Raw genomic sequence first — 27,619 nt, 5'->3', positions numbered from 1 at the left:
CCATTTTTCCCCCCAACAACATGAGGTGGCAAGCATGAAATGAAAAGGTTGATTGACCTCAATCCTCTAGTTGCATACAATATTTATAAACACATAGACACAGTTAGGTAAAAATCTGTAAAACTGTTGAATATCCATTTGGTTAGTCTCCACATTATTAAAAAATGCAGAAGAAAGCCAACTTTTCAGAATTCTCTTGCCACCTTCAAGAGTAACAAAGAATGGCGTTGGGGGGGTTGGGTGTTTTTTTTGCATAAGTTTTCATGGACTGCAAATTCAAAGACAGATCAGAGGGAAAACTGTTAATCGTTAAGGTACCAGTAGACCCTCTGCTGTTTCTACTGTAAGAAATCAACTTAGCTCCCCACCATCATCATCCTAAGCAAAAGTTTATTTAAAAAAAAACTTCTTCAGGACAATTTATTTAAATTATTAACGTATGATTGAAGACACACAACACATACTACACCAGCACAAGCCTAATACTGCACCAGAACAAGTACATGAACCACAACGCTTAAACATTAGCAAGACAGCACCACAGACTACATTCACAAGAGAAACACCATGGAAGAAAGGGAAAAAGTAATGCAAGACCTCAGCATTATCCAATTCACCAAGTGCAACCATCTGGAGGAGGGAAGAAAAGAGGGAAGAAAAGAGAAGTTGGAAATAAGTATTAATGTAAGAAAAATGGCAAGCAACCAGCTGATAATAGCAGTGTGATGCATAAATTCTGAACCCCACTCTAATCTTGCATTTGTGGGAGATTTGCTTCGACAAAATTGTGCCACATATGCTCTCCTTAATGCAATACCAAATTAACATTTGCCATTGTGCTACAGTTTATATGGTCCAAATTATCCACAATATCTATCTGTTTTTGGTGTGTCAGATGAGGTAGTGAATGGATGAATATCTTTATAACTAGTGTATACACTTCTGCTAATTGGATGACTATCCCTTGAGATTAAGGGGTCATGCTACTGAAATGTCTACTATATATAATCTGTTTTTTCACTTCTAGATGAAGCAATGTTGTGCCCTGTCCTTCCATGTGAATCTTGTACAGCAGGCACACAGGAATGCCTCTGCTTCTCTATCAGGAATGAATTCATTTGACTAGTGACTATACAATCACCTTGTTAAATAATGGTGCACTTAGGTACACCTAAACTGCATATAGAAAATCCAATTTCCAACATCTGCAGTGCAACAATGTTATGCTTAATCTTCATCCATGCGGACTGTTGTTGTTGTTGTTGTTGTTGTTGTTGTTGTTGTTGTTAATAATACTCCAGCTCTAAGTGGGTTATCAGGTATCTTTTGACCCCATGGAAATTCCAAGATATTGAAGATTTGTAGCAGGATGAGGGCTATGTTTAGGATACATGTACATGGCTTGTATTTCCCCAAACCCACTGAGAACTCCAATGGCCCCCCTCAATCAGACCAAACTACTGACAATCAAAGTGGATACCTTCTACTTCCCAACTTCATGGTTCATCAAAAACCGCGATGGAGGGGGTATGGTATGTTTCCCCCCCTTCTTTTAAATGCATGTTTATATAGGCTGGGGTGAAACTTACGTCAATTGCAAAAACCAATACATTTTTGTTCTAGCTTTCTTTGTGTTAAAAAACACAACTATACATGGCAAGCAGCTAAACCTCAGGGACATTATTTACACAACGTCAGCTGGCAATGTCACGGAAAGCTGACTTTCCTGCTCTAAGTGTGTGAATTATATAACCAAACGTGACCCTGAGGACTAGAGCATCCAATCCATGAGTTTATAAAACAAAAACACCCTCAAGATCCCTGTATTGCCTAAGTTGCTTGATGTAGATGTCATTTCTAAAAAAACCTCATGATCTCCCTTGCCCTAATTCCGTCGAGATCTCATGCCACAGAACTCCTGCTTTTCCTTCCAGTCGAGATTGGGATGATTCACTGTAATGTAGATCCTAATTTTGTAATGCAGATGAACATTAGTCACCATCCTACTTCATTTGCCAGTGTTGGGTTTTCCCAAGGAATCTGAGAGAATTCTTACACAATATACTGTTCTATGCGAAAGGACACAGAAGGCTTCTAACAGCAGATCTTTATCAAATAACCCATAAAATGCACAAATACCAGTTTACATGGAGAATATTTTTGAGGGGAAGACATAAATCAGGTACTAGGAGTACTTTTCTTCTAACACACTTGCAATTCGGCTACATATAATGAATACCAAATACCATCTAATGTTTAAAGGGGGGGGAGTAGTGAATCTGTGGTGATTTTGCATTCTTTTTCCCCTTCATTTTGTTATGTTAACCCCACACAGACATTGGTCAAAGAATATTACAATACTTGTCCTCATAGAAACTTAAATAATCATTCAATATTAATATGGTTATGCTATATAGAGAGACTTGAAGTGGATAAATGAAGTAGGACATTGCCTACTAATAGTTAGGGGAAAGATACATGTCTTTAGAGGAACAAATCTCTGCTAACACCACAGATCCATCTGCCAAACCTCCCTTTTATTTGGTAATATTCACAATATTCACAATTTATTTTACTCCCTCAGACTTTTCTTAGCTGAAAACATTTAAAACAAGATTTCAGTACAGTAAATGGACATAATAAGGAACATTAAGCTTCAGATTTCAAAGAAGTAACTGTGTCAGTCTGTGTCAGTATACTTGGCAAATTTGTAGGTGGGGAGGGGAAAGAAGCCACTGGCAATGGTGCGGCTAAAAAATATTGTAAATAAATAAATAAATAAATAAATAAATAAATAAATAAATAAATAAATAAATAAATAAATAAGAATAAAAAAGAAAGAAAGAAGGAAAAAGGGAGAAAGCCAAGGATAAAATACTGGAGCACTTTAAAGACTTAGAAGAAGTGGGTTTTGATTCACAATAGTTCCTGCTAAAACAAATTTGCTAGTCTTCAAAGTGTTCCAATATTTTGCCCTCTCTCTTTTCCTTCTTTACTCTTAAATTTTGCAACTATTCTTCAGAATTACTTAAAGTTACAAACTTGTTCAAAATAAAGGTCCATAGCTCACCAGCTACATCTGGATGCTTAATGGAGCAGTTACTTTCATGCCGTATTACATGCTGAACATAGAAGAAGTACCAGGAACAAGTATCAGAGACAAAAGGAATGGCACCCAGATGCAAAATACCAACATGTGGTGAGATCAACACCACATGTTGATCTTATGTGACTTTGGTGGCTAATCAGAACTGGGCCTGGATAGTACCTGGATGGGAGATCACCACAGAATCAATGGTGCAGCAAATTGTGAGTTCACTTCTGAGATGCGACTGAGCAAAGGCAGTTGTGCAGTAATAATTCTCCTCAAAATGCTGAAGAGCTGCTGCTGTTTGGAGTAGGCAATACAGGCCCACATGGACCAAAGATGTCCACCAAGACAAGGCGAATTCTGATATTCCATTATTTATGTTGACTATAATTTTTGTGTTTTTTTTTGAAGAACAACCAGGATCACATATTTCAAAAGAAATTCTTATGATTCCTGTCATCGGTTTTAGCTCCACAGAGTGGTTTTTCTATGCACTGGAATATTATTGAAAAAATATGCATACAACTTTGAGACATTTCCAAAGGAAGGGATGCTTACTGGGAGGATTGTATAACTAATCAGTCTTTTTCTTTTTAACAGATCTTTCATAATAAGAAAACAAAAAGTTAGGAGAAAAGGAGATTTCTACCGAGGTAGGATATACTGCAGATAAGAAAAATGGCAAATAGAAATAATAATCAATAACCATTTTTAAATAAACTCAAGGAAGCAAAAACTTGTCCAGAAGTTGCAATAGGGCTCACCCTACGATAAACTAAAATCAGGTGGAAGATTACATAAAGTGTAGCCACCTTAGTTCCTTTTAAGGAGAAAGGCAAGGTAAAATATTTCAAGCAAATTAAATCAAGTGTTAACTGCAAGTATATAATTGAAATAACCAGACAATTAGACACTGCCCTCATCTTTTTGGAAATGGGCCTATTTAGCCTTCACTGCCATGGGGACTGAGTATTCATTGTCATGTGAGGCGAATATGGATGCAGCCTTTCCCCATCTCACACCTGTTGCCTTGAATGGCCTCAGAAACAAAAGTAACAGCAGAAAAGAAAAAAAGGGGGGGGGAACCTCAAAACGAATGGGAAAGGAGTCATGTCTTCCTTTTAAAGCCACAAATGAGTTACAGGGTGAGATTTGTCAACATGGCCAAGGCTACAGATGCATGATACCAAGAATAGTCAAAGTTTAGCCCCTTCCAGACACTGCTTGACCACAATTCCCAACACTGCTCACATTGGTTTTGCTAACTAGGACTGGTGGGAACAACATCTGGATAAGCTCACACTGGGTCACAGGAAGTCTGGGAAACTTGGTGAGGAGCTAGGGAATTTCCATGGCATTGTGTTGCTTGCAGCACTGTGTGTGGCGGATATGGATGGGAGGCTGAGAAACAGAAAGGTCGGGTTTGCTCCACTTCTGGGAACCAAGATATGAATAGGAGGTGGAGGAACTGCATGATGGTTAACTCCTCTCTCTCTCCCAAAGGGAAGAAAACCTATGGGTCTTAAAGGGGAAGCTAAGACAGACCATGTTTAACCCTGACTGCCATAGTACTATGACTGCTTTCGTGTTCGTGTGTGTAAGTGAATAGTTACAAAGTTCTTTACTATTTTGCATCTTTGATATTTGCTTCTGCAGTATGTATTGTAGTGCTGGACCTAACCTTTTAAATGCCTATTAAGTACTGTACTTCCAAAGTTTAATATGTAATAGTCCCATGTACATGATTTAAAGACAGCCAAGAGATGTCATTTCTCTCAATTCAATATACCACTGAATGTAAATGTAAACCAAGAACAGATCAAGATTAAGCTTCCTGAGTGTGATTCTCTACTATTTCCTCTTGCTCTCTCCCTTTCTTTTCTAGACTTGTATTCTATATATGGAACATTAACATTTACTTGGTACTAGGTTATACCACTGAAACACTATACTCTGTTTTTTTTCCCTCACTTTAGGAGAGATATCACATTTGATCCATGGTTTGCCTGTTCAAATACAGTACTCTGATCAAAACCAGAAGAACACAGATAATCTTATCAAATAAAAAATGCCCCAACCTACTCCCACCAGGAATGTTCCTTAACCCAGTGGTTCTTAACCTTGGGTTACTCAGCTGTTTTTGGACTGCAACTCCCAGAAGCCTTCACCACCAGCTGTGCTGGCTGGGGTTTCTGGGAGTTGCAGTTCAAAAACACCTGAGTAACCCAAGGTTAAGAACCACTGCCTTAACCTTTCCCCCATTCTCTATCCTTTTGCCTGTTAAGCAACAGTAGAAGCAGCAGTGGCGGCCCACAGATTCTCTCTTCCGTCCTCCTTCTCCATCACTGTGGTTGGCAATGCAATGGGGTTCCAGCAGTCTGGAATCATGGGAAAGGTAGTTCTCCCAAGGTTAATGTAAATGCAGCAGTCTTATAGAACTGCCCAATGATTCCTTGGATTTGAACCCTGTCTGCTGTGATAAGAAGAAGAGGGATGGAAATCAAAAACTTCTATCATGTTCTCTCCTCAACATTCATCTGCTGTTTAATGGGTAGGTCCATGGAAGGGAGCACTGGGGCTGGCATGGCAGGCTTTATCGTTGCAGAAGGATAGAAGCAGAAATACAGGAATTCTTTTCCAACTCCCACTGGGATCTGAGGCACAGAAGAATGTTTGCTATTATTTTTTTTGAATCTATGTCTAGACTGAAAGACCTTCACTGACATCTGTAAACATGCCTGTCTTCAAGATCCAGATGCAAAACCATTTTCATAAGTAAATCAGATTTTAAATCGGTAAGGCTTCCAAGAGGCAGCAAAAAGTTATGCAATCATGCCTAACTTGAACTTTCAGCTATCCTAGAATGATAGCCCTACCAATTTCTCCAACAATTGTATAGGAGAAAATTGAACTGAAAGACACTAACATCCTTAGAAGAGAATCTCTAAAGAATCTTTTTTGTTTGACTTTCTATTTTCTGAGTAACAAAAGCCCAGGTAAACAGTATTTCCTGAGAGCCAGTGTAGTACATAGTGTTTTGGAAATGAACACAAGTGAACCAGATTCATACCTCTGCTCAGCCATGAAAACCCATTGAGGGCGTGGCACTGAAAAACACCACTTTAAATATCTCACATAACTTCAAAACTTTTATCAGGGTCACCGTGGTTGGAATCAACTTGACAGCACATCACATATTGTCTATCATAACAGCTCTTTACATTAAAAGGAAAGGGAACGGGCTAAGGACCTGGGCCATGTAAAAGATCTGAAATAATAGCAGCAATTCAGTGGCATAGACCAATGCCCACATTTTGAAAAATGCAAAGAAATATGGAGAAAACATAGGAAGTACAATCAATACAAGAACCCTGTTGCTCCTTTTACTATTTTGGAAAAAAAAAAAACATAGACAGAAACAAGACAAAAAACAGACTGCAAATTGAAGTACCTTCTCTCCATAGCCTCTATCTTTGGTCATCATTTCCCTGAGTGTCTGTAATACTTTAATACAAAGTTTCTCTTCATTCTCTTCCAGCAGCTGTTTAGTATGTTTTATTAACCTGAAAACAATCAATTGATCACAGTTTGTTTCAGTAATGAAATTTCCAATCAGTTATAGAGGTATTTCTGGCTAGTTATAGCAAGGGGCACCGGGGGGGGGGGCGGATCTCCAAAAAGATAGCATATGTTATATTCTTCTGTAGCTGAAATTAGTAGTGTGACATGGGATAGATGTGAAAAACTAACAGAACTTCATTCCATAGTTCCCCTACAGGAGTGGGACTGCATCAATAAAGAAACAGACGTTATGAAGCCTTCTTATGAAGCTGTTGTGTTGCAAGGCATTCCATACGACACAGCTCCTTATTTATAGCCTAAGGCAGTGTGGTTCCCAATCTTGGGTCACCAGATGTCATTGAACTGAAACTACCTTCTGTGCAGTCCAAGAATTGTGGGAGTTGTAGTACAAGAACATTTGAGGACCCAAGATTGGAACCACTGGCCTAAGGGCAAGCTAATGGCAGTCTGAAAGTCATGGGATCAATTTCAGTTTACTGCCTACAGATATTTGTGAGGAATTATCAAATTATTTCATAGTGAACTAGTCCAAAATGAAGACAAGGCAATATTGAAATAATGTAATTGAACAAAGTAACAAAAAATAACAGTGATGGCTTGGCTTAGAAACTTCACATTTAGGGCTGTTACAGAGGTGTGTATCCATGACCATTTTCTGCCCCTGGGTCATCACAGAAGGGCTAGCAAATAAAAATGACATGTCACCATCAGACTTAAAATGTGTATGTTTTATGACCCAGGTGAAATCTCAATGCATAATAATGCCATTGGCACATCATTTCTGATTATAAAGCGTTTATCTAGGCCTCATGTTTTCAACAGTATCTACATATCTCTAGGTAAAGGTAAAGGTTCCCCTTGACATTTTTAGTCCAGTCGTGTCCGACTCTAGGGCGCGGTGCTCATCCCCGTTTCCAAGCCATAGAGCCAGCGTTTGTCCATAGAAAGTTTCCGGGATCATGTGGCCAGCACAACTAGACACAGAATGCTGTTACCTTCCCACCAAGGTGGTCCCTATTTATCTACTCACATTTACATGCTTTCGAACTGCTAGGTTGGCAGGAGCTGGGACAAGCAACGGGAGCTCACTTGGATTCGATCTTACGACTGCAGGTCTTCTGACCTTACAGCACAGAGGCTTCTGCGGTTTAACCTGCAGTGCCACCATGTTCCTGTATCTCTAGTTCTGCCCTAATCAATATCCTGAGAGTTGGTAGATCATATGGAAATGTCCTCAGAGAACATTAGGAAAATTGGGTTGTTTTATTGGTCCCTGGAACCATATGGTGGAAATTAAAGAGAGCAAACATTCTTATACACAGGATTCTTACCACTTACTGAGCAAGCAGAGTGGACACTGTGTGACTTCAGTTACAGAAAACACAGAATAGAATTGTGTCCTCTAGCCATAAAATTGTTGCCTCTAACCTACAAAGACTGCCTGTTTCATTTGGAAAGATGCTAATATTACGCTAAATGATAGTAATGTGATAACACATTTAGTTTACTATACTGTATTATGAAACATCCTAAGATAACAATTTAGAGGACAGTGTCTAAAACTTCATAGTAAGTCACAACAAGAGCAGGCCCATTTCATCAAGAGAGCTTACGAAGGAGCTGACTCACCAAATACCCACTGATTCAATGGGAGTTCTCTAGTTACATTTTACTATTGGATTTTAGCTTTTATATATATATATATATATATATATATATATATATATATATATATATATATATATATATGTGTGTGTGTGTGTGTGTGTGTGTGTGTGTGTGTGTGTGTGTGTGTGTGTGTGTGTGTGTGTGTGTGTGTGTGTGTGTGAATGGGAACAGATTAAGTATGCCCAGTTCCACTACTTACTTGCAAATGAAACCTCCACTTTCACATTTCCTTCTTGCATCTGTATTCTCTGGGAACAATAGCTCTGGTCTGTGAAGGACATCCACCAATACCGATAACTCAGCTTGGACAAGCGGACGTAAGCGATCTTCCAAAGCTGACACTATATCCTGAATTGCCAACATACAAATTTTAAAAATGTAATAATCATTCTTAAAATAATTAGAAACCTTCATTGACAATCAAAAAGAAAGAAAAGAAAATTACTGCTTATTCCATTAGTGTTGCTACATAATTATTTCTTTGTCAGTTAACAAAAGAGAATTCTAGTGGGAATAACGTTTATTTCCACCATTATGCTGCTAACTTGCAGAAACACTTGACTTCATACTTCGCAGACATTCTCTGTGTCATTGTTAATAGAAGTTGTTAAAAAGAGGTTATAAAATACTCAGTATTTATAACACATAATACTTGGATTCCCAGGGAGGTCCAGTGGATAGAGTGACCAACTAGGACTCTGGAGAACAGGGTTCAAATCCCTGCTTGGCCATGGAAACTTACTGGGGAAGTGGAACTGGCAAAACCACTCCTTAAAATATCTCACTTATTTTAGGGTTACTATAAGTCAATTCCAACTTGATGGCAAAGAATGCATAAACACACACTTACAAAACATAAAATTATGAGAGCTTCCCTTATCATATTTACATTTTGATATTAAATTCCTATAAAATGGTGTAATAAAATGCTTAGAAGTCAATTGCAAGAACATCATACAGTCGAGTAGATCCAACAATGATAACAGTAATCATAAATGACATACTGATTTTAATAACAGTGAACACCAGATTTTTCTGTAGTCAGAACAGCTGACTATCTATAAACAAGAGGGAAGTATCAGCAAGCTTAGGGAATCCAAAATTTTGCAGGAATATAAGAATATCATTTGGGTGGAAGTCTTTAGAAAACATGGGGAGAGAACCACAAACGGACAGTGACGACTGAGCACAAACACTGTCTTTGTGACTGAGAAGGCAGGGACACCCAAAATGGGAAGAAAATGAAGCAGATCCCTCAAAGCAGGTATGATTGGCTACAATTCTAAACAAGTGGACTTCCCAATGAATATTTTACTGAACAGAGTCTCAGCTGTATTAATTACTAGTGGGATTAGAAGAAAACAGACAAATGTGAATTGTCCTAATGCCACTTGTTCATATACCTTCCTCCTAAATGTATTTTTAAAAAAGATACTGCAATATGTTCTCACCTGTAATCTCTCAATGATATTACGGTAATCCCTTGAAGCAGCCATTACAGAGTCTCTTCGAGCAGCATTCCTTGCTGTCATTCTCCAGTTCATGGCTGTTTTTTGTACTATGCTGTGAGATTTCAGGAAGAGGTTGTTGACTTGGCTATCCAGATCAACAGGGATAGCAATTGCTCTGCTTTTTGCTGAAACAAATGAATGGCATTACCTTCTTTATATGACAACACCTCGTGCAATGTACATTTTAGAAAGTCTACTGCCACTACGACCACTGCACAAAGTCTGCTTCTGTTCCCCATGATCAGACAGGAATGTTGATATACGAGTGAAGCTCTAATATGGAGCCCTGCTCTTCGCTGTCTCTTTTGTTAATCAAAAGCCCTGCTGTGTGCAGAACAATGACATTCAAAACGTGACCCTCCACATACAGCTTTTTCATATATATCAGCACAGTATGCCACAAAGTACTCACACAAGTTAGATTCCAATGCTGAACGACTGGAAGGATTCTGGCATAACGGGAGTTTTTCTCCGACTGACCTCTGACACCTTCTGAATAGCATCTCCAGGGGCTCTGGGACCTTCCTGAATAGCATGGGCTTTAACACCATGACTGAAATTCAGTTGTTTGATGTAGTAAGTTGCAGTATAGTAGGCCTACTGAACCAGTGGGGATTTGTTGAGTCAGCTCCTCCATTGGTTTCATTTATCTGAATGGGCCTACTCTGGATACAATGTACTTCAGAAGAAATAACAGGAACTCCATTCACACAAAGAGTCTCATCCCAATTTCTAGCAACTCCCTCCTTCCAGCTGAGCAAAAGTTAAGATCCAATTGGTATTTTCACCTTCATATGTCTCCTTAGAAGCTGAACTGACCAACAGTGAGCAGCAACATAAGATAGATCAGGGAGGATTTAGCCTATGCACAATCACACAGTTCATGTCAAAAGAGGTAACAAAACCTCAGAGAGATCACTGTGAGGAAGACTGTTCACCAGAACAGATCAGGTGATATAGTGCCTCGGAATATGAGATAAATATTTATAAGTTTGCCAGCTACGAAAGGCTCACTTTTATTTCACACCCTCACTCTCAGCTTAACAGGAGCCAGGTCTTTATTAATCAATTCTAGTTGCCAAAGAAAAACACTTCCCCTATATGACACATCTAAATATTGATATGAAATATGATTTCTAGTTCGCTGGACTGCTTGCAATAACATGTATTATAGCTGCACATTGTGCAGCAGAGCAAATCAACATTCTATACGGCAATTCTAAAAATGGGGGCAGCCCAAAACATAAAATTACAACTTTGAAACTGGCCATCAAATTTTACACAGGTGTAGCGGATAGTCTGCTCTTGCAGGAGGCAGGGGATGAAATATTATCCTCAAAAGAGGCCTTTCAAATGGGAAACAGTGACTTTGTTATAAACTGAGCATGTGTGATACAGGTTTGTCAGGCAGATGGTGAAATGTATTTTATGGTGGTAGGAAGATTACAGGTCAACAAAAGTTCACAGATATTATGGAAGGAGCAAAATAATTGGTGTTGCTTTAAAGAAAGTAATAGAGTGACAGTCCTCAAGAAAGGCGGATATTTTGCCATATATCTTCAGGGAATTTTGTAAGGCATATTCAAAGTATTTCTGCATTGTGAAAGCCCAGAGAAATTGTGCTTCTCCCAGACCTGAATGTTTTCACTGAACATTCTCTCAGGATTTCTGAGACCAAGCTCCTGACAAACGTTTTCAAAGGGGAAATCTGCTCCAAGTCCAGGGCAATATGAACTACTGAATGTGTTGAGGACTCAATTGAATTTTTAACTCCTTCCTGACCAAACAGGAATTTGTGCTTTCAAAGATATTCTGTGTTTGGTTGTAAAAATATTTCAACAGTTACTTTAAAAAATAACAGAGAACAAATATTTATAAGCTCATTTGTTTAAACTGTGAAAATACTGCATTTTGCTTTGTAGCTGGGGATGGTCTTGCCTGATGTTAGCAGAGATTTGCTGCCTATATCTTGTCACAGTCTGAACCATTCCACCCTTCTTGTCATGATACGACTGTTTGGTAATTAAGGGGGAAAAAACCCCAAAGATGTTATGTACCATTGAGCCACTTATAAGGAGTGGTGACTATGACTGGATTATTCCCATCCTCCCGCTACCATTCACACTTGTTGAAAAAGCCTTGACAGTTGCTTTGTGTTTCAGAGAGAAGCTTCTTGGATTTTCCTTTGCTTGGTGTCACTTTTGAATAGTAATGTGTACAAGAGGATATCCTGTAGACCATATTAACTGTTGCCATTGGTCTTCTCAACATTCAGGCTGCCCTTTGCTATGTAAAGCTTGGCATCCCTTTTCCTGCTTGCAATGCAAATACAATATTGTGCAGCAATACTGCACCATTTTCTCACATTTTGAATTATGGCTACAGAAACGCAATATCCTATATTCATAAACTGGAGAGTTGGGGTTTTTTTTTCAAGAATTTAATGTTATTGGACTTTCTTGTACTGTTACAGGGAGTAAAGTTTCAGATTGCAAAGATTGGTCTATGGCAGGGGGAATGTTCTAATCATCAGTTTTCTTAACAAAATCTATTATCTGAATCTCCAATGGAGAAAGGAGAGAATATAGAAATGTCAACAGATAAAATGAACACAACAGCTGCAGTACTCATAAGAAAACCTAACTGATTATCTTTTAACAAACAGATCATAAACGTCAGGTGAACAAGATAACACCTTAATGGTAATCTCCAAACTTGGATGAGAATCATGTGGTTTAGAAGCTGCTGATCCTCCCTGCATTTAAGTGTTCCTGGGCTCCTCCCTGACCCCTGTACAGCTTCCCTGATTTTAACTGTGGAGGAAGAAAATCATATTTCCAGAAGTCAACATTGTGGTGCAATCCCCCCCCCCCACAAAACCAACTCCTGCCGTACATCTTGTTTTGAACAAACTCCTGCTTTCTTAAATAGTTGGATATGATCTTTCAATCACTTCCAGTTTTGTGGAGAAGGCAAACGCAGTGTGATTGGGGATGGTGCCAAACAGACCCGGCCTAGACTCTCCTTAGTTTCATATCCTTGCTATAAACTTTCACCATTGATTAGCAGAGAAGATTGACCAAGGAGCCCTGGAAACCATCATCTGGCCTGCAGCATGCAAAGAACATACACAGACTTGTACAAAGAACAGACATATTGATGTGAATTCAACAGCTGAATGTGTTGAGGCACCCCAGCAAGTTCCATTACCACTCAGATATACTAAGGAGCACTGATGCTCACACACACACACCCAAAAACGTTTCTTATGCACAGTGTGTTTAAATTAATACATACAGTTTTCTTACCTACATCTGACAGTACTCTTATACAGCTTTCAACAGATGCTTTCTGGCTAGGCATGAGCCAGTTGCAGTGGTATACTCTGAACACACCTTGCAAAAGTTGCACAAATACAGGCTGGCGAGTCTAAAAAAAAAATTGAAAATATAAGTCCAAAAAGCCAAGAGAGGATCAGAAAATTGATTCCTATATTTGGGAGAGCTAAGAAGATTTTATACTGTCCTAAGCAAACTGTAAATCCCAAGCTCAGAGAGTTGGTTATCTGACTGTGCAGCCACAGGCCAGGAATTTGGTTTTTCATTGTGCCTCTTATTTTGCTTTGAGCAGGCATCACAGTCCAGAGTACCTGCAGAAGAAGGGAATGTTACAATACTTCTAAGTACACTATTCCTTAAAAATCTTGGAAAAGGCTGCAATAAGTTGTCTCCTATCTGACAGCATGCTATCATTATGATCCTTATTCTTAAGATAACTAATATAGTCTTTCAAGAACCCAAAGACATTTTACAGGCAAAACTCTCTTGAGATTCCAAACTATACACTCAGACTGTAAACTAGTAAAAAGACTGGTATTAACTCAGGAGATCAAATTTAATCAGAATAAATTACATTTGTAAAAGACTGGTAGAAGACATTTGTCTACATTTATTTTTAAGCGTCGTCTGATAGGAAAGCAACGAAATTTACAACTGACCAGTAGGAGGCTCTGTAATACTACTAAAATTGAAAACGTGATGAAAAGGAAATGCTGGAAGAAAATCAATGACATATAACAACAATTTTTCAAAACTTAATATACTCCATATTTTTATTCAGATACTCTGGAACTCTCTTTATACACTGTGGATGGTGTTGTATATTTCTACATATCTAAGCTTCATGTCTGAAAACAATGCCACCCACCAAAAAGCCAACAAGAAACTGGCATTATTCTCAATGCCGCGTTTCTCCAAGATGTTTTCCACTATACACATGCCAATAACATAACACAAGGCGTTCCGTCGTGTTGAATCCGGTGCCTGTGAACACTTTCTTAAATAATATATTTTTTTTCCCAAATGTACCTAAGAAATTCCATGTGTTGTATAACAACACATTTTTTTTAAAAAAAAATACAAGCAAATCTGCCAATAGCGGAATACATCGGCTTCGTATATAATAAGCATTCTATCTATCTAGCAAAACTAGTGCCAACACAAAAAACCAGTATATTAAATATCCACTTAAAATACCTCTTTAAATTTGATAAAAACTGAAATCTGTGTACATGGAGATGGGGAAAAGAGTTAGAGAAAATAAAATATATTTTAGAAGATCATGCTCAGTATAATTAATCAAAGTTGAAAAGACACACAGAAAGAAAAACTACCCACACTGTCAGTTAGATAAAGAAGTAAATGTAGACTAATACTAAATGATGTTTACAGATACAATTCTAAAGTAGATGGATGATTTCAATCCAATTTCATGTCTAAAATGGAAGATGTCATACAACTGACTTTGAAAGTCTGTTCAGGAGTTTCATATAGCAGTCATGGAACTGGCAATAATTACTGGAAATTCCCTTTCCAGAACTGCTGAGAGTAACTGAAAATGTAAATTAAATTAGGCCAACACACTTTCATATCAGAATCCTACTCCGAATCAGATCCATTACCATGAAATTAACAGGGGGTTCTGGAAATCCACATATGGTCATGGGCTTAGCTAACATCTATTTATGTAGACTCAATTTAATTATTTTAGCTCTTCATTTCATAAATAACATACAGCATTACCTAGGCGGAGGTAATCTCTATGGAGGGGGAGAATGTGTATACTGCCCTGTTTCCCCAAAAATAAGACAGGGTCTTATATTAATTTTTGCTCCAAAAACACATTAGGACTTATTTTCAGGGGATATTTTATTTTTGTCATGTACAACCATCTACATTTATTCAAATACAGTCATATCATCTTCTGGTTGTTGCACAGTGGTGAAGGGCGGGATTTCACTTAACTAGGGCTTATTTTTGGAGTAGGACGTTGTGACAAACCCAGACCTACTGGGATATGTCACACAGTTACACTAAGCTGCCACCAACCATTCCCTTTAAGAAGTCACACAGACCAGGGATGGATTTTTAAACAATAAAAAGAATAAGGTTTATTTTAAATACACACAGGGAAAAATAAACAATCAGGTGAATAACATAAAGTAACGTGGCTTATTCTCACTCATACAAGCATACAGTTTGGTTCACCCAGAACCCTTAACTTGAAGCACAGACCCTGAACCTATCAGTTCTGGCTAACCAACAGACACCTGAACCTATCAGGTTGGTACTCTGACACACAGTAGTACCCTGTCTGACACACAGACTCCCACAACAGCTTCTTCTTCCCAGCTGCTGCTTCGTCACACCCCAGTGTCTCCCAGCATCTCCCCTCTCACCACACAGGCATCACATATTTATACAGTACAGCCCCTCCTCCTGATGTCCCGCCTTCCACTCCCCATAGGATGGAACTTTCCCTCCAAACCCATGACAGACAGGTAACATCAGTGCTGTTATGTAACACCTCCCCTCTTTAAAAGTTGTTTTGTAGGGGGAAAGCTAAAAGTGCTTTTCACCAAAAAAACAACCTGCATAAAATACACAACAACAGTTATACATACCATATTATACTTACTCATACTTACATTCTAAGTTAATCATAGCAAATAGGCATTTAAACATTTACCAAATACAATACATCCATTTACCTTTATTCATACAAACCAATTCAAAAACAGGTACATTTTACTTTTTGTCATCATTATATACACATAGTCCATGTTCATTCGCCGTCTTCATTCTTCAGGTCTTCTTGATAAGGCGTCAGCAACACAGTTCACTGACCCTCTGACCACCTTCACTTCAAAGTCATAGTCCTGTAGGTTTAAAGCCCACCTCATAAGTTTGCTATTGTTGGTTTTCATTGTCTTTAACCATTGCAGTGGTGAATGGTCAGTGCACAGAATAAAATGTCTTCCCCAGATGTAAGGCTTGGCCTTCTGGATCGCGTAGACTATGGCCAAACACTCCTTCTCCACGGTTGCCAAATGTCTCTCACCTTTTTGAAGTTTCCTACTCAAGTAGGACACTGGATGCTGGTCACCATTCTCATCCTCCTGGCACAGAACTGCTCCTACCCCGCTGTTAGACGCATCGGTGTAGATGACGAACTCCCGGTCGAAGTCTGGAGCACGCAGGACAGGATAGTTGATTAACGCCTCCTTCAACCTCTGGAACGCCGCCTCACAGTCGCTGGTCCACGGGATGCGGTCATCAGCCTTCTTCCTCGTCAGATCGGTCAGCGGAGCCGCAATCTCGCTAAACCTCAGGATGAACTTTCTGTAGTAGCCCACCAACCCAAGAAATGATTTGACTTTTTTCTTGGTGTTGGGTCTAGGCCAATCACGAACAGCTTCTATTTTGGCCTCCAGGGGTTTTATCACTCCTCCCCCTACCATGTGACCCAAGTATTTTATTTCTGGGCTACCCAGCTGACACTTGCTGGCCTTTACTGTTAGCCCTGCTGCACTTAACCTCTGCAGCACTAACTCCAGGTGTAACAGGTGATCTTCCCAGGTATTACTGAAGATCCCTATGTCGTCAATGTAGGCCACTGTAAAGTCACTGAGCCCTGCCAAGGTCTGGTCCATCAGCCTTTGGAATGTGGCTGGTGCATTTCTGAGACCAAAGCTCAGGACTCGAAACTCATAGAGACCAAAAGGGCTGCAAAAGGCAGTCTTTTCTTGATCCCTGGGATCAATTCTTAATTGCCAATATCCCTTTACCAGGTCCAATGATGAGATGAACCGACAACCCCCTATGGTTTCAATCAGGTTGTCTAGCCTGGGCATTGGGTAGGCATCAGGAGTGGTTACACGGTTTAATTTCCTGTAATCAACACAAAACCTAATGCTCCCATCAGGCTTGTCCACAAGGACTATCGGAGAGGACCAAGGACTAGAAGAGGGGACGATTATGTTCTCCCTAAGCATCTCGTCCAGCTCCTTCCGCACCTTGTCCCTATAGGGTCCCGTTACTCGGTATGGGGATACTGCCTGCGGGGGTGCATCCCCTGTGTGGATCCGATGCATCACTCCCTTCACTATCCCCGGCTTGTTGGAAAACACCTGTTGATATTTACTAAGCAGCATTTTTAGTTCTTGCTGCTGGTCTTGGGTGAGTGCAGGACTGATCTTTACCTCCTCTGGGTTGTATTTTACTTCCCCTCTACCCTCCCAGAAGGGTAATTCCGCTTCCTCACTCTCAGCTGCTTTTATCGCGAATAAAACCCTCTGTTCCCCTCTGTAGTAGGGTTTTAGGGCATTCACATGAACCACCCTCCTTGCTTGGTTCTCCTCCTGCTCTATTAGGTAGTTCAGGTCTGACATCTTGGAGATGACCCTATATGGTCCTGCCCATTTGAGCTGCAGTTTATTCTCTCTGCAGGGCCTAAGCCAAAGCACTTCCTCCCCTGGGTCAAAGTGCCTCTCTCTAGCTTTGTGGTCATACCATGTTTTCTGTCTGACCTTCTGAGCTTGCAGGTTTTCTGCTGCCAGCTCTAGATTTCTCCTTAGGTCATTCATCAAGGTGTCTATGTATGTCACAACGTCTTGTGGGTCATCCTGGGTGACCTGCTCCCAAATTTGTTTGATCAAATCAAGGGGCCCTTTCACCCCTAAGTGTGCAGCAGACATGTCAGAGTGACCCCTTTGTAAGATCATGGGGCGATACTTTTCAGGTACCACCAGCTGACTTCTGATCCCATCTCCCCCTTTTGAGATATTCCTCAGGGTCTCTCTATATAGAATCCCCTTTTTCTCCAGAAATCTCACTGGGGTTTCAGGTGTTAGCTGGGCGTCAGTCACCTGTTCAAAACACTTTTGGAGAGTGGCGTCTGCCTTTTGCTCCTGTCCAAATCTGCTGTCTGTGGTTAAGGTTTCCACCACAGCTTCTGAACTCCCCTCTGCTTCCGTCTCTGGCTCATCATTACCCCCCTGAACTGTCCCTGTGGTGGCTTGTGAGCGTGTAATCACTAGCACCCGCTTCACATGTTCAGCCAGGTCATTTCCCACGAGCACGGCTGCTGGCAGAGTCGATGATATCGCTAGCCGCCAATCTCCCCTCCAGCCTTGAAAGTTGACAGGTACCTCTGCTACTGGCAGAGAGATTACCTGCCCCTCAATCCCTGCCACCTTCATGCTCTCATTTGGGATTATAAACTCCCTAGGAATAATATCTGGATGGCACAGGGTTACCTGGGAACAAGTGTCCCGCAGCCCCCTATACTGACGGTCAAGTATTCCTACGTCCACCCCTGCTGTCTCAAACAACTGAGAATCTGTTTTTATCAGCAAGCAGCGCTTTACCTCCATAAGAGGACCATTTTCCTCAGCCTGATCAGCAGAGGTAGCTGTTCCAGACTGAGTAGTCATGGCAACCGGCTCCCTCAGTGACACTGAGCCTTGCTCTTTCTGGACACAGAACACAGCTTTTGGCTTGGTTCCACTAGACTCCTGAGGCACCATTCCTTTTAGCTGCTTTAATTTCTCACACTCTGAGATTAGATGACCCTTTCCCTGACAGAAATAACATTTTCTGGTGTATTTTGATTCTCTCTCATCTTGTTTTGGTTTTCCCTCCAAAATCTGAGGTCTTAGTTTCATGTCTGAGGGCTTCCCTTCACCATGGGCCCCTCCCCCTTGCTGGCTTTTCCCTTTTATTCTCAAATCCAGCTCCTTTTGCTTGGCCTCAAACTCAGCCCTGATCTGTAAAATTTCTTCCTCAGCCCTAGCTTTTATCTCTTTTACTTTTTCTTCAGTCTTATCTCTGATTTCTTTTAATTTAATGTCTTTTTGCTGAGTATATTTTTCAAGATCTTGCTCACTTTGTCTGACCTGAGCCTCATACTTTTCCTTCTTTGACATTTCTTCCCCTGATAAATTGTTAATAAACTTATTTAGGAACTTCAATTCCAATTGTACCAGTCTAATTTGGTGTTTCAGTTCCATCTCTTTTATCCTCATGGCCATTCCCCTTTTCTTGGCATCTGCCTCTGCCTGACAGATTTCAGCTCTTTCTTTTCTTCTGATTTCCATTTCCCTCACCCTCAGTTCATGCTGTTGGGCCATGAGCAATTTTCTAAGTTCTGGGTTCTGCTCTCCCGTGCTGTCACCCTGCACTGAGCCAAATTCATCCTCAGAACCTTGGTCAATCTGGGGGTCTTTCACATCACTCATTTCTGCCATCTGGCTTCGAGTCAAGGGCATAATCCCCCCTCAGAACAGGCTGCTTTAAAAGTCAAGCCTCAAAATAAAACGACCACTTTTTTTTCTTCTTGCCTCAGAACCAGCTCTCCCTAGAGATTGCTGCTGTTCTTCAGCACTAACTTGCAACAGTATCGAGTCAGAGCCTACCCCCCTCTGCTGGGCCTCTCAGCTGGCAAGCTAGCTCGCTGTTGCTACGCAGTTTTGCCTCAGCGTTTTCCCGCCAAAACTAGGCTGCCTCAGAGCACCTTAATCTAAGTCTCCCCAGTTGGCACGTTCTTCTACTAGCGCACCTCCCCGTGAGGTACACCTAGAAGATTACCTACGCGCCTCAGACTGTCCCTGACTAGACCCCCCTTGCTCTGGGCACACTTGCCAAGGCTTTGCTGGACCACTGGACAACTGGACCAGTCGTATCCCACACGCTGGACACCAATCAATGTGACAAACCCAGACCTACTGGGATATGTCACACAGTTACACTAAGCTGCCACCAACCATTCCCTTTAAGAAGTCACACAGACCAGGGATGGATTTTTAAACAATAAAAAGAATAAGGTTTATTTTAAATACACACAGGGAAAAATAAACAATCAGGTGAATAACATAAAGTAACGTGGCTTATTCTCACTCATACAAGCATACAGTTTGGTTCACCCAGAACCCTTAACTTGAAGCACAGACCCTGAACCTATCAGTTCTGGCTAACCAACAGACACCTGAACCTATCAGGTTGGTACTCTGACACACAGTAGTACCCTGTCTGACACACAGACTCCCACAACAGCTTCTTCTTCCCAGCTGCTGCTTCGTCACACCCCAGTGTCTCCCAGCATCTCCCCTCTCACCACACAGGCATCACATATTTATACAGTACAGCCCCTCCTCCTGATGTCCCGCCTTCCACTCCCCATAGGATGGAACTTTCCCTCCAAACCCATGACAGACAGGTAACATCAGTGCTGTTATGTAACAGACGTCTATTACGAGCATCCTGAAAAATCATACTAGGGCTTATTTTCAGGTTAGGTCTTATTTTAGGGGAAGCAGGGTATCATGTGCTTAATCAGAATGCGTATACTATCATGTGTTTAATTTATTTCACCTTAAATATACCTTCTTCATGGTTCTGACACATGCAGTCACATTTCTGACTGGAATCCGATTGGAAATGCCCAGTGGCATAAGGGAAGCTGCGTAAGACACAGCAGCAAATTGCTGCTAATTAATGAGTAAAGCTGCATGACTGGCACAAAACCAGGAATGTACGGTAAGTGGAAACTCATTAATTAGTGGCAATTCACTACTGAGGTTTACAGTAGTAAACTTACAGTAGCATACATTTCTAACAGGCAATTGTTAGCAAAAAGAAGGATGTGTTATTCACCAATGTATAAGTAGGTCTGTGTATCAATATGCACCCAGTCCACAACCATTCCAAACATCTGATCTAATATCAATGGAATTTTTCTGCTGAACCGCCAACTTTGCTCAAAGCTCCAGCATGCTGTTGAAATCTCAACATCTCTATAGTTGTTTTTCTCAGGCTCAGTTAGCTTTGCTTTTGATAACCTCAGCAAAACGGGAGAATCAAAGTGGCTGCTGGCAGACAGAGGACGGCTAACCTCCCACAAGAAGGTGAAAAATTCTTTGGAGTACTAATGTGGAAAACTATTTGGAGTCCTAATAGCTGTTGCTTTGAAAAATTCCACAGCTATTACACTGTCACTGAATCTAATCATCTGCTCTTAGTGCGACAGAAGATGACAAGTGGCTATCAAAGGCTGCCACTCAGCTCCCAGAAAGGAAGGGAGAAAACCATGAAGTCTATGAAGCATGTATTGGTTCAAAGGGGGAAAGATTTTTTAAAAAGAGGGCTTCTAATACTTCTTAGGGATTATCTACAGACAACATTCATCAGGGCAAGATGTCAATGCCCATCTACATACCCATAACTTTACCCATGTTCAACTTATGCTGTCCCCAAGCTATTTAAGTTCCACAAGCAGTGGTCACAGTATGTTGCAGCCTTTGGTGCACAGAGGCCCACCAGACTTGGCAATAAAGACCATAAAGTCAAACCTCAAAGCTGATGATAGAACAGCATTCCCCTCACTGCTGGTGAGGGCAGGAAGCAAACATAAGAACACACAGCTCTGTTTGTTAACACCCCATTGCCTTTCTAATTGCCTTATAGCTTTGAAATATAGAGTGCAATGGAGAGGAGGTTCATGTCAGGGAACCTTCCCCGTGGTTCTGCCTATGACATCTTGGGAGAAAGCAACAAGATTAGACAACCAACCAGCCCAGATCAACAGCAAGGATACATAGGATGGTGCACAGTTAAACATTATGATCCTCACTGGGGATAAAAGTGAGTAAAGTTTACTAATTCTATATTCTGCCTCTAACCTACCTATTTCTGTAGGAATCTGGACAGCCACCCTACCACAGAGCATGCTGGGCAAGACAGGCCCTTTCATCTGCAGGCATTTCCCCCTGTGCACACCACCACCGCCCCTTCCAAGAGAAAGGGTCCTAAAAAGGGTCTTCTAGCATCAGTTCCACAGCAGAACAGGGATGCCCTTGAACAGTTTTTATTACTTTGACCAGTGCGCCGGACCCAGTAAACTGAGGAGCCAAAGTTGTCCCAAACCCAAAGTCACTCTCCACCCCAGGAAGTGGTTCCCCACACCACTGCCGAGTGGGAGTGGGTCCAGGTGGGTGAGTGTCCGTGGGTTGTCAAGGTCAGTGATCTGATGTTCCAGTGAAGCAAAGATGGGTACACCAGCCCCATGCATGCATCCCTGAGCCAAGCTCACACACTTGCCAGTCCACGGATCCCAAGGATGCCCGCTTGCATGTCTACCAAAGCACAGAAAGCCAGTGGCAACTCTTCTCAAGCTTCCTTCCACACTCCCCCTCCTCCGATTCCCCCCCCTCTTATTCCCGACACCACTTTTCCATTCCACCTATGCACTCCTCTTGCTCCAGGTGTTCCTGACCCTTACTCGTGCTTAGATACTATGTTTTCCTGCCATCCTCTCCTGCCAGCTCTTTTGCTGGGACCAGCATGCACTCCTCCTGGAAATACGAAGCGAGGAGAGACAGCCCACCAACAGGACAACAGAAACATCCCCGGCACACCCCCAGATATTAACTTCCCCTTTCGTTCCTTACCTGTAAAGTTGTGCTCTGATCTGAAAATGGGGAACTGAAGAAAGTGGTAACTATACTCATCACTATTTCCGTCACATACTTTTCCAGTATAAAATCTGCATGTTTCCTATCACTGGTGTTATTGCAAGTCTGTAAAACATACCATTTAAAAAAGGAAAGAAATAAAAAATGATGCAAGACAAATGCTAACTGGCATAACACTGTTACATCACACACCAGATAGAAAACCAAATTGTATACCCCTCACAACAGCAAATTCAGGAGTTGCTTTCAGTTTTTTATCTTTTTAAAACTACACCAGGGTTGTGGATCAAGAGAAAGGTATAAAAGCCTCCAAGATCTGAAGAAACACAAAACCCCTCAGGAAAACAGCTAAATCAGGAAGACCCCACCCCAAAAACAACATGTGGTGAGGAAAGTGAGTAGCAACTCATTAATTAGCAGCAATTACATGCCATGATTTATGCCACAACCCAGACACTACCACAAATACCGAATAGGATTCTAGCCATGGAAGAAGATGGCAGCAGAGCTTAGAAACATACTGAAAAGAATTAAACTGTTAAGTGTTCATCATTACTTAAAAAAATTTAAACCACATTAATGTAAGTGCTTTGAGAGTGTTCTGGTTTTTTAAAAAAACTGAAAATAGCCTCAAATGATTGCAACTTTCCAAAATAACAGTAAAAATAAATACTGTACTATGTGTAAACACGTACTATGTGTTTATAAGCTACTTGTACTGACACCCTAAGAGTGTTATTTTCTTATCACAGGAGCAAACAAAGGGCAGGTCAGACCAGAAGAGGTGTCAAACTGCTGCAAACCTTGCCTGTACTGGAATCTTCATACACAGATAAAAACTCTGCATATACTCTTTATGCCATTAAAAACAATCCAAGTGAAACCGAATCAGCATGCACAATCTTTCCACCTCTTCTTAATGAAACATCCCGCACATCATAATAGTCAGCGCTGGATGGACAGTGGGTGATACAGTTTTTCAGTGTTTCCAGCTGCCAAAAGCACTTACCCTACAGATGTCAACAAGGAAATTCTCAAAGAGCTTCCACATGTGATTGCTTGTATAGATTTCCTTCATTTCAACTTCTGTGTCTACGTAGCAATGATTTAGAAAGTTTATATAGGCAATTTTAACCTGCAGGTAGGAAAATGAACAATGAACACAACTTTCTCACTTTTTTTAAAGATGTAACATAAATCTTAGCAAAGTCTTATGACTTAATAGCAATGTTAATGCAGGTTACGTGTTCTTCTCATCATATTAATCCGTAGAGTGGTTTTAAAGAAGCAGATCTCTTGATGTTGATAAGCTACCATAAGCGATTTTCACCCTTCCCCACTGACCAAGCAGCTTGGGGCAAATGGGAACTAGAGTCCTTTTGTTTATTTCTACATTTATGTTCCTATCTAAGGAACTCAAAGTGGTTTACAACATTTAAGGCAGGCATATAAAACATAATAAACAAATTTTAAACAAGACCAATTAAACAAAGAGGAATTTAAACCTATTTCAACATATACAAATACTAAAATACTGTAACTATCGCCCACAATCTTGTAAAGTACCTACATTTCAATACCAAACACCTGCTTCAAAAGTTTGTTTTTGCCTGATGATGGAAAGATAGGGAGGAGTGGGCCAAGTGAACCACCTGAGGAAGGGAATCCCACAGCCTGAGAGCAGCCATTGAAATTATGGTCATGCTTCAGTGCAATAAAAGTTATTTTTAATGGAAAAAGCACATTCCAGATTTTAACAAGAGTATGACAACGAAGGGACAATACTAAATATACATACCAAGACATTAAATGTGTAAGTTAAACTATTTGGTCTGGATACATTGCAGAAGTAAAATATGCCAAATAAAACACAAGTTGATCACTTTCACTGCAATGGCTTTTCCTGGATTACGGTTGTGTTAGGCAATACAGGCACAGTATAACAGCCTGATATCAAACTTCTTTAGCTGAAGGTTTTCTTCTTTTAGGTCTACTATTATGCTTTACAAGAATGACAAAATTTGCTGGAATCTTAGTACATTTAAAACAGACAGCTGCTGCAGACTCTAGTTTCCTATAATTTGGTTATTTGGGATCTAGCCTCATAAATGTGTACTTATTACTCCAAATGATGTTCTATCTTCCCAGCACACATTTCTTAGGTTGCCATCACTGATAGAACTCTTACTTATGACTACCTAGATTTTCCATAACTCACAAGAGAAAATCCACTTTAAACCATAGTTTTATATCCAGAATAAGACAGTCATGGATTCAGTCTTCCTTCCTATTCTCCCTTTCAACAACACCTCAGAGCAAAGGGCATATCACAGCTATAGGAAATGCAGGAAGAAACTCTTTTTATAAGCTACTGATTGGTCACTAAAGTGAGACTAGAAAGGAAAAAAAACACTGAAACTTTTTAAAAAAGGAATTAAAACCTCCACTTTGTTCTTTAGCTTTGTCCTTATTAATGGTTGAGTTCCGTCACTTCATTCAAGCTCAAAAGCACCATCAAACAAAATGGAGTCTTACCTCAGGTATGCAATCTTCATGGGTTACAACCCGAACAATGTCATCCAAAGGGAGTAGAGAGTTACACTTTATTTCCGTGTAGACATTTTTGCCCTCAGTGCACACAGCGAGCAGTTCTACTAAATGAATGTGATACATCAAAGCACTGTTTTCGTCCATCCTGTCACGCTCAGATCTCATCATCTGCACTAGTGTCTGAAAAGAGGCTCTGTCGTTGTAGAACACAAGGACGTCTTCCCCTGCATTGACCAGCTACCAAAAGAAAAGCATTATGATTTTATCAGGCACAAGAGAAAACTCAAAATCACTAGCATCTCAACAGTCTGCTACATCTTCATATGGACCAACAGGCAAAATCCTTCTGGTGTCATTTTTTGTGTGTGTGTGTGTAATACAGATCAGGCGCCGGACATGTGCACAATTATGCTGGTGTAGATCACCACCAGGATTTAGGCCAGTGAGTGTGTCTGAGATCTGCATCCACAGATCTTTAATCACAGATCTGGTGAACACACATTGGGCAAAAACTGCCAGCATAGCCTGGATTAGGCACCACAAGCATTTAATTTTAGGTAATTAAAAAGATTCCTATTCCCCTTCTCTTAGGTTCCATGGCTCCCTAGAGCCCCAATTTTGCCCTGGGAATCCTTGCGATGGGGGTGGCTATGGAGCCATTAATAGTTTTAAAAACATCACTGTATTGCCACCAGCAGTTTCAATCCTGCCACCAGTAATCCAATGTTGATGCATTTTCCTTCAGTTGCTCTTTTCCTGATACTCTGCCCCTGAGGTGCCTCCTTTACATGAATTTTATATGGCAGACTTGCAAATACATCATTCTTTCTCTCACTATCTGCCTTAAATACTGCCACATGTTTTGAAAAAAAGCATTCTGGTGGAAGCATTGTTCCCTGATATCATTTTGATGACATCTATGATCTTATGCATATATACATTTGACACAACAGGGATCATGGTTTAGGAACCTAAGGCTGTTCATTCACAGAAAAACTCGACCATACAGTGTTACATAGCTGACTCCTAAAATGCATTCACTATAATTTAGTTATGCCAGTTTCTCTCTTTCTCTCTCTTTTTTAAATGAAGCTTGGCAGCAGCACCTACCAACCAGGTGTTTTCTCTTTGCATGAGTTTTCCTAAGACACATCATATCCCCACAAACAAGTATAGTCTGTATGAGACCTTCTCACCTCAGCCATGACCATATCCTGACACTTTTTAATAAACTTTCCTTCAGCCTTCACAATTGTCTGAAGAAACTTGATGTACTGGACATTCCTTCCATGCGTTTCAATGCAGTGCACAAAGTGCTGAACCACCCGCTCGTTAATCTCACTGCAAAGCTGGAAATTATTCATGAAGATATGTTGCATTGTCACAGCCTCCAGGATCTGTTGAAAAGGGCAACAGAAACAAAGGCATTAAAGGTGATAATATCACCAACAAAACAGGACCATGAATTTTTTAAAGGAAATACATATTACAGCACCGTAGACTCAGAGCTAAGGAACAAAGTGTTTAAAAATTAACTGACTTATGGTGGATTTTGTTATAGAAGGATCTGGTATGTATGTATGTATGTATGTATGTATGTATGTATGTATGTATGTATGTATGTATGTATGTATGTATGTATGTATGTATGTATTTATTTATTTATTTATTTATTTATTTATTTATTTATTTATTTATTTATTTGTATTCACGAAGGCTTTCACGGCCGGGATCTAATGGTTGTTGTGGGTTTTTCGGGCTTCTTGGCCGTGTTCTGAAAGTGGTTCTTCCTAACGATTCGCCAGTCTCTGTGGCTGGCATCTTCAGAGGATTATTTATTTATTTATTTATTTATTTATTTATTTATTTATTTATTTATTTATTTATTTATTTATTTATTTATTTATTTATTTATTTATTTAATTTGTACCCCACCTATCTGGTCAATATGACCACTCTAGGTGGCATATACTGACAGCAAGTCCTTCAAGCACACCTCTAAACCCTACAACTCATTGGACCCTCTCCTAGCACTGGACCCCCTCCTTTCTTTTCCCACAGCAAATAAACCATTCAGCAATCCATTAGCAACCCTCCCCTGAAAAAAGGCTTTACAAGTTCTATTATTTTTAGTTCCCTCAAATCCACAAAATAGCAATTTAGCAGCCACATCTCTCCAGTACATATATGGCCGGTAGGGCACATTTTGGAGGAACATTAGTTATACACTGTGCTCCATTTGTTCCCACTTAATAGAGATTTCCCAAGAAGAACAAAGGGATCTACACAAATTCCCATTTCCTCCTCACTAACGATGCTCTTAAAATCCCTCTTTTCAAGTGTGGCAATGTCAAAAAGGTATGTCTGGGATGTGCTGCAAAAGAAAAAGTTAAAAGTGGGGATGGGTTT

The 27,619-nt window shown here is 40.3% G+C and overlaps 1 protein-coding gene and 1 long non-coding RNA gene across 2 annotated transcripts in view; both read right to left on the bottom strand.

Annotated features, from left to right (window-relative positions):
- Positions 1-27,619, bottom strand: part of ITPR1 (inositol 1,4,5-trisphosphate receptor type 1) — a 272,527-nt gene that overhangs the window by 105,101 nt on the left and 139,807 nt on the right. The window contains exons 31-39 of the mRNA XM_072989461.2: positions 26,407-26,607; positions 25,196-25,447; positions 23,670-23,795; positions 22,637-22,765; positions 13,161-13,281; positions 9,793-9,977; positions 8,541-8,689; positions 6,543-6,654; positions 598-630 (exon numbers count right to left, since the gene is read on the bottom strand). Of these exons, the coding sequence (XP_072845562.2) occupies positions 598-630; positions 6,543-6,654; positions 8,541-8,689; positions 9,793-9,977; positions 13,161-13,281; positions 22,637-22,765; positions 23,670-23,795; positions 25,196-25,447; positions 26,407-26,607 (1,308 nt within the window). The remainder of the gene's footprint in view (positions 1-597; positions 631-6,542; positions 6,655-8,540; positions 8,690-9,792; positions 9,978-13,160; positions 13,282-22,636; positions 22,766-23,669; positions 23,796-25,195; positions 25,448-26,406; positions 26,608-27,619) is intronic.
- Positions 3,482-6,498, bottom strand: LOC144586663 (uncharacterized). Its single transcript, XR_013541607.1, has 2 exons — positions 5,343-6,498; positions 3,482-5,211 (listed from the first exon to the last, which is right to left on the bottom strand). It is a non-coding gene; the product is annotated as an uncharacterized LOC144586663 (long non-coding RNA).

The sequence above is a fragment of the Pogona vitticeps genome, chromosome 2, assembly GCF_051106095.1.
Source record: "Pogona vitticeps strain Pit_001003342236 chromosome 2, PviZW2.1, whole genome shotgun sequence".
In the NCBI taxonomy this organism is placed as follows: Eukaryota; Metazoa; Chordata; class Lepidosauria; order Squamata; family Agamidae; genus Pogona; species Pogona vitticeps.
The sequence above is the reverse complement of the archived record's forward strand: the minus strand, read 5'-3'. Positions and strand labels throughout refer to the sequence as shown.